Here is a 7,314-nt window from a genome sequence, read left to right on the forward strand (position 1 = left end):
TGCCAGGAGCGGGAGTTTAAACTCTTCCCCTACAGACAGAGAGGGATGCTAAGGAGCTTTGAGTGGGGGAGTGAGGGATGTGTAGAAAGCAGTGTTTGGAATTAGAAAGTGTTTCACAAGCCCCTTCCAGGCACAAACCCAGAGAGGGTGGTGGCCTTTCCCCCTTAGAACCGTCACTGTGGCAGTGACTGCCAGAAGGATTGGAGAGGCTGGGAACAGGGCCGAGAGGTGGAACCCGAGCATTTTTACAAGAGTTCGCAAGTCAGACGTGAGAGCCAGGAGAGTGGGATGTGAAGAGGGAACAGGATGTCAAACCGGGAGACTCTCTGAGCGGGGGGAAGGGACTTGGAGAAAGGTGAGTTCAGGATGGGAAGATCCATTTCTGGAACTTTCTTCCCACTCTCCAATCCCAAAGCAGCCTGTGGGCGTCTGTTCACTGTTACTCAGTGGGAGCAGCTGGGGACACTCCCCTGGGCAGGACTTTCATAATTCTGCGTCCATGTTTAGTTTCAAGGTCATGAATTCCAGCAGAATGGACATACCTATATTCACAGTATAAACTCCATCTGAAGCTTAAAAAAGGAGATGGAGATTGGGGGAAAGTCTGGGACACTCAGCATCTCCTGGTGACTAATTCAAAATTGGCCTGGTCCTCTACCCATCACCCCTGTTCCTAGTCCAAGGACCCTGCTCAGGATAGGCTGAGCTCTAGAGGGGCTCTAAGGGGGACAACCCCAGTCCCCAAGAGCCTGACTCTTTCTTTCTTCCTCCTTCCCTCTGAGTCCAGCCTGCGGACAGAGCGTGAAGGCCCCTCGGGTGGTGGGTGGGAAGGAGGCCTCTGTGGATTCTTGGCCTTGGCAGGTCAGCATCCAGTACAACAAACAACACATCTGTGGAGGGAGCATCCTAGACCCACACTGGATCCTCACAGCTGCCCACTGCTTCTGGTAAGGCGCATGTGGGGAGCCCGTGGGGTCAGAGACGCGGAGGAACCTGAGCGCCTGGGTCCCCTGTCTCCAATTTTTTGTCTGATGCCCTCCACTCCCTCCATTCACCCTAAAGACCATGTACCAGGATGTGGCTACCCAATGAGACACTGGCCGTGACATCCTATGTTAGGCTTTGGGGGTCTTAGCGGAGGGTGCCGGTCACCAGGCCTGACTTCTTCCCTTTCGGGGGGGCAGCCATCAAACACCCAGTGTCCTCACTCTGCCCTACATCACTCACTGCACAAAAGCACTTCCCATCTGCCTCTGAGGACTCCAAGGGAGTCTTGAGAACTCTCTCCCTTTCTGCCAGTCTTTCAAGAAGTGGTTCCAAATCCCGGGTCCATGCCACTCTTTCATTATATCCAGAAGTTAAGAAAAAAGTTTTCTGTTACCAGCCAGCAGAGAGAGGCCTGCCATATGTCTGGAGAAGGACCATTCCAGGTCGTCTTCACCTTCATTCATTCATCTGTTCATTTATTCACCATCTATGAGTACCTACTAGGTACCTTCATGCTGTAGATGCCATCACTGCCTCAGAGGAGCACACAATGTAAGCCAGTGATTTTTAACCTTTTTGGAGAATCTGATAAAAGCTATAAACCTTTCCCCTGCACACTCAGCTGAGTCTGGTATCAAGAAGAAGACAAATACAGTAAGTCCCCTACATAGGAATGTGTTCCATTCCAAGAATACACTTGTAAGTCCAATTTGTTCATTAACTTCAACAAAGTTAGCCTGAGGTACCCAACTTTTACAGATAATGCCAGACACATTGACTAACTTACGTGATTGGACATGCAAACACACATTCACATCTTTGAAAGTCTGCAACTTGAAGGTTCATATGTAGGAGACTTACTGTATACAATGGAACTGACCACAATGCAAGTACCACATGAGTAACACGGCCAGTAAAATGCACTAGAAGACAGAGTATCAGGACCCAGAGCTCAAGCACCGGGCATAGCCCATTCCCCAGCCCTCCAGTTAGAAGTTTCTTCCGGCAGGTTTCACCAGGGAAAAGAATCAAATCCCCCTTTAGAATCTGACCTGCAGTAGGTGATTCCTCGGATGGTCCCTTCTCCAGCACCCCTGCCCTCACCATCATTACCCTCCAAGGCAGGGACATGCGGCACCCCACTCCCCAGGGCCCTGGAGACCCAGCCTTTGGCAAAGCCTCTTCATGCTTGGTTCGGACCTGAACTGCACTGTCTCTGCCCTCAGGAAGCATCTCGATGTGCCCAACTGGAAGGTGAGGGCTGGCTCAGACAGACTGGGCAGCTTCCCATCCCTGCCTGTGGCCAAGATCTTCATCCTTGAGCCTAACGCCACGCACCCCAGAGAGCACGACATTGCCCTCGTGAAGCTGCAGCTCCCGCTCACATACTCTGGTGAGAGCCGGCACCTGGGGACAGAACTCCCATTCTGCCACTAGCTCTTTCCCTGAGTGGCCTTGGGCACATCACTACTCCTCTCAAGACCTCAGTTGTCCCATTGTTTCCGGCAAGTATATCAGCCTATCGTCACGAAAGCCATGAGGCCTCCTTGAGCTCTCAGCTGACACCCTACCCCTGCCAGATTCTTCTGAGGTCTGTTTTCTCTACATAGAGCACCCCCAGTGAGAATCACAGATTCATCCAATCTTGCAGTTGCAAGGGACCTAAAAGATCTCCTGGCCCATCCTCCACCCCAACCAATGCAGAAGCCTGTAACAATCTCCCTACCAAAGGGTCATGGGGCCCATTTGCTCTCCTCCAGGGACAGCGACTCATTACTGTTAAGGCAGCCCGTAGCATCTTTGACCAGCTCTGTTCAATGACTCAAGCTTACACTGGGTAGTATTTAGATCAGCATCTCCAATGGTTGGTTCCATAGAACACGGGTCCCTTGGGTACAAGAGGGTTCCTTTCTCAAATAAGTTTGGAAAACATTTTTATACCATAGCTCTCTTCCTGGAACACGTTAGTATATTAATGACATGAGAGGTTTGTTTTTTTTTTTAACAATTTGTTTTGTTGTGTTTAGCTCACATTTTCTTTATTTAAAATTATTTATTTATTTTTGGCTGTGCTGGGTCTTCATTGCTGCATAGGCTTTTCTCCAGTTGCGGCGAGCAGGGGCTCCTCTTCCTTGCGGTGCTCGGGCTTCTCACTACTATGGCTTCTCCTGTTGCAGAGCAAGGGCTCTAGGCACACGGGCTTCAGTAGTTGAAGCACATGGGCTCAGTAGTTGTGTCTCATGGACTTAGTTGCTCTGTGGCATGTGGAATCTTCCCGGACCAGGGACCAAACTCATGTCTCCTGCATTGGCAGGTGGACTCTCATTCACTACACCACCAGGGAAATCCAACACATTTTCTAAACTTACTTGACCACAGAATCTTTTTTCTTTCCATGCCACTTCTATTAACATCCCATGGAACATGTGCTATGGAAACCCTGGTGTTAACCCTTACAGAGGGTTTAGCCGCCAGGCTCTCCTGAACTTTGGGTCCCCTCTTCCTCTCTGCTCCTGGCAGGCATGATCAGGCCCATCTGCCTGCCCTTCTCTGACGAGGAGCTCACTCCAGGCACCCCACTCTGGGTCATCGGATGGGGCTTTACAGAAGAGAACGGAGGTAAGTGCCAGGCTCAGGATCACAGGACTAAGTGAGCAGCTCCCAAAAGTGATGGGAAGGAGGACCATCCTTTAGAGAAACCCATCCTGGAGGTCCAAGCACCAAGGTACCAGGAAACCCAGAGAACTGTCCTGGGCTGGGTTTTGAAGGCAAGAATGGGAATGAGAGTGTTTTCAACCCCCAGGGAAGATGTCTGACATACTGCAGCAGGGATCCGTCCAGGTCATCAACAGCACGCGGTGCAATGCAGAGGATGCGTACCAGGGGGAGGTCACCGAGACGATGATGTGTGCAGGCCTCCCAGAGGGCGGCGTGGACACCTGCCAGGTGCGGCCTCCAAGGATCGTGAGGGAATTACAGAGATGAGGAAGTCTGCTCTGAAGAGATGAAAAAGTTCAGAGGATGAATGCCCCACATGAAGCCTTGCATATTGTGGGCACTCAGGGTGTGATGAAGGGAGGAAGGGAGAGAGGGAGAAAGATATGAGGATGGATGGATGCATGGATAGACAGATGGATTGAAGCAGAGAGATTTCAAATGTATATTTTACATACAAAGATGATGTTTCCCTCCCCACCTGCTCTTACTTCCCAGAAACCCAGAGACTTTAAAAGTCTACTCATTTAAAAGCGTATGAGCCCCTAGCAGGCAGGAACCCCAGGTCTGTTTTCTCTACAACTGTCCTCAAGCTGCTGAACTACACTAGAGAAAACCCATCTCATGCTGGATGAGCCCCAGTGCACTGACCCCTCTCCCCATCCTACTGGCCAGTCCGTGAATATATTCTCACATCCCCACCCAGAGGATCTTCTGAACTATTTTCGTTAAAACCCCAAACCCTTGTCCCACCCCCATTCTCAGTCATTAAATTCCTTCACTCAAGAGGCACTCTTAGTCATCTCTTGACGACTTGATGTCAGATAGATGCTGAACTTTGAGGACAGTGTCTTCCCTCAGGAGTTCACAGTAATGGGGGTGGGGGTGAATAACTCCACAGGCAGTTCAGCTATAGAGTTACTGGGTTCTGAGGGATGAAGCCCCAGAGGCTACAAGAGCTGGTAAGAAGGACACCCAAATAAGTGTACTTTTCACTATCTGACAATTTTTATACAAGAAAATGTCATTTTGTAGTTTGCTTGTTCTCTCTCTCTCTCTCTCCATCTGATTCCAAGCTCCCTTAGGGCAAGGATCTTTTCTCTTTTCATTAATTGATCCCAGCTGTCTAGAACAGTGACTGGCATGAAATAAACCCTCCTGTAATGGTTCAATAAATCTGGGAGCTACTAGGTTAGATGGGCTTCCCAGGTGGCTCAGTTGGTAAAGAATCCGCCTGAAATGCAGGAAGTATGGGTTCTATCCCTGGATTGGGAAGATCCTCTGGAGAAGGGAATGGCTACCCACTCCAGTATTCTTGCTTGGAGAATCCCACGGACAGAGAAGCCTGGCGGGCTACAGTCCATATGGTGACATAGATCCGGACATGACTGAAGTGACTTAGCACGCACTAGGTTAGGCAAAGATAACCAGGCTTCCTTACTGCAGGACCCCTTAGAGCCCTCACTGTTCTAGTGTGAGTTGTAGATCTCCAAGAAAGGGCTAACAGCACACCCACAACTTGCTTGACCGCAGACAGAATCCTTTCGCCCCAAAAGGGAAGGGCATTCCAGGCTGCAGGAACAGCATGAGCAGGGGCAGTGAAGGTGGAACAGCAGAGGGCGCTGGAGAGCAGGGACCAGACGGGCCAATGCAGCGAGGGGAGGATGGGGAAGCCCACCTCTCCACCCCAGCCCAGCCCGCCCTCCCCAGCAGCCTCTGCTCTGGCCTCTCTCACAGGGTGACAGTGGAGGCCCTCTGATGTATCACTCTGACCGGTGGCAAGTGGTGGGCATCGTGAGCTGGGGCCATGGCTGTGGGGGGCCTACTACCCCAGGAGTATATACCAAGGTCACAGCCTATCTCAACTGGATCTACAATGTCCGGAAGGTAAGCGTGTTTGTCCTCCCTATTGAACCCTCCCTTCCCCTCCTCTGTGGGTTCCAAACCACCCTTAGTGACTTGACGGCTCTGAGATACCCCTTTAAATCCCCAATAGTCTTCATTCCCAGCAAGTGACAACCTGGAATTCTACCATTAAGGACTGAAATTCCTTAGATCAGAGACTCCCATTAAATGCAAATACCTTACAGTATGGAACATACCCAGCTTTACCATTCTCTCATTTTCTGATCAAATGCAGCTATCAGACACTTTCCAGAGACCAGATTCTGATAAGGAGGAGGATGGAAATATTACTCAGTCATAAAAAGGAATGAATTTGAGTCAGTTGTAGTGAGGTGGATGAACCTAGAGCCTTTTATACAGAATGAAGTCAATCAGAAAGACAAACAAATCTCAGATATTAATGCATATATATGGAATCTAGAAAAAAAATAGTACTGATGAACCTATTTACAGAGAAGAAATGGAGGCGTAGACATAGAGAACAGACTTGTGGACACATTTGGAGAAGGAGAGGGTAGGACAAATTGAGAAAGTAGCATTGACATATATATACTATCATGTGTAAAATAGATAACTGGCAGGAAGATGCTATATAACACAGGGAGCTCAGTCTGGTGCTGTGTGATGACCTAGGGGATGGAAAGTGTTGGGGGAGGGAGGCTTTAGGGGGAGGGGATATATATAATTACAACTGATTGGCATTAATGTACAGCAGAGACCACCACGATACTATAAAGCAATTATCCTCCAATTTAAAAAAAAAAAAAAAAGGAGGATGGAAAGGCTTATGAGACTTCCTGACCTCTAGAGAGTAGAGAGAGGAGCAAAAAGCTTCAGAAAAGGAAGATTAATTTTGCATGCCACCATTTTGTCCAATTTCAAATTACCTAGTTTATTTGTTGGTCTCTTTTATTCTAGTCTGATCCATGATGCTCCTGCCCCCTGCAGTGCTGGAAACTGTTTCCCCCTGCCCTGCCCACATGGGAATCCCCCAGAAGTCAGACACAGACCAAGAGCCCTCCTTGGGCACACCTCTCTGCCCACACTCTCAGCATTTCTAGGTGCAGCAAAGGACCTGCAATCCTGTAAGCCATCCCGCAGCTCACAGGCACCCAGGACGTCATCAGCTCCAGTTCAGCTGCCCATGATGCTCTCAGCATCCCAAGGAGGGAGAGATACAAGCCAGCCTCCAAGGCTGAGGTCTCAGAAGGCATTGCTAAGCCAAGAACTTTCTACTCAATTGAATGGAAACAGATGCTCTTCTAAGAGCCCAGATCACCAAGGGCTGGAGTGGAGGGAGGAAAGGGGCTGAGCCAGCCCTCTGCCTCCCCACCCATCCCCAAGCCCACCTGAACAAAAAACCGTTTATAATGGAAAATGTGCTGTCTAGCTCTTGGCTCAAGTACCATTTCTTACTGTTGTTTTTATTGTGGCCACTGTTTATTAAACTGGTGTGTGAAGTCTTTGACATAGGCTGACAGGGCTGCTTGAAAAGGGTTGAGCTAAAGACTACCAAACTATGATCTTTGTTCCTTGGCCTGGGTAGGAAAAGATCTATGGGAAATGATTGATTCTCAAAGTAGAAGAAAAGGAGACATGGGTACCAGAGCTGATGGGTGGGGGCACCCCACCCAGGGGGCAACAGTGAACAGCCGACCAGGGAAGCCAGGGGTCATTAAGTGTGCTTTCTACACAGGGGACTTGTCC

The 7,314-nt window shown here is 49.5% G+C and overlaps 1 protein-coding gene across 4 annotated transcripts in view; it reads left to right on the forward strand.

The window, feature by feature from the left end:
• TMPRSS4 (transmembrane serine protease 4) overlaps positions 1–7,075 on the forward strand; it is a 41,184-nt gene extending 34,109 nt beyond the window's left edge. For 3 of the 4 annotated variants that reach the window (XM_043482680.1, XM_043482683.1, XM_043482684.1), the window contains 6 exons: positions 788–947; positions 2,214–2,380; positions 3,508–3,606; positions 3,791–3,933; positions 5,440–5,589; positions 6,526–7,075. In XM_043482680.1, the coding sequence (XP_043338615.1) occupies positions 788–947; positions 2,214–2,380; positions 3,508–3,606; positions 3,791–3,933; positions 5,440–5,589; positions 6,526–6,537 (731 nt within the window). In that variant the 3' untranslated portion in view covers positions 6,538–7,075. The remainder of the gene's footprint in view (positions 1–787; positions 948–2,213; positions 2,381–3,507; positions 3,607–3,790; positions 3,934–5,439; positions 5,590–6,525) is intronic. The other variant, XM_043482682.1, reaches the window with a different exon arrangement.
• The last annotated feature ends 239 nt before the right edge of the window (positions 7,076–7,314 follow it).

Source organism: Cervus canadensis, chromosome 11 (genome assembly GCF_019320065.1).
Source record: "Cervus canadensis isolate Bull #8, Minnesota chromosome 11, ASM1932006v1, whole genome shotgun sequence".
In the NCBI taxonomy this organism is placed as follows: domain Eukaryota; kingdom Metazoa; phylum Chordata; class Mammalia; order Artiodactyla; family Cervidae; genus Cervus; species Cervus canadensis.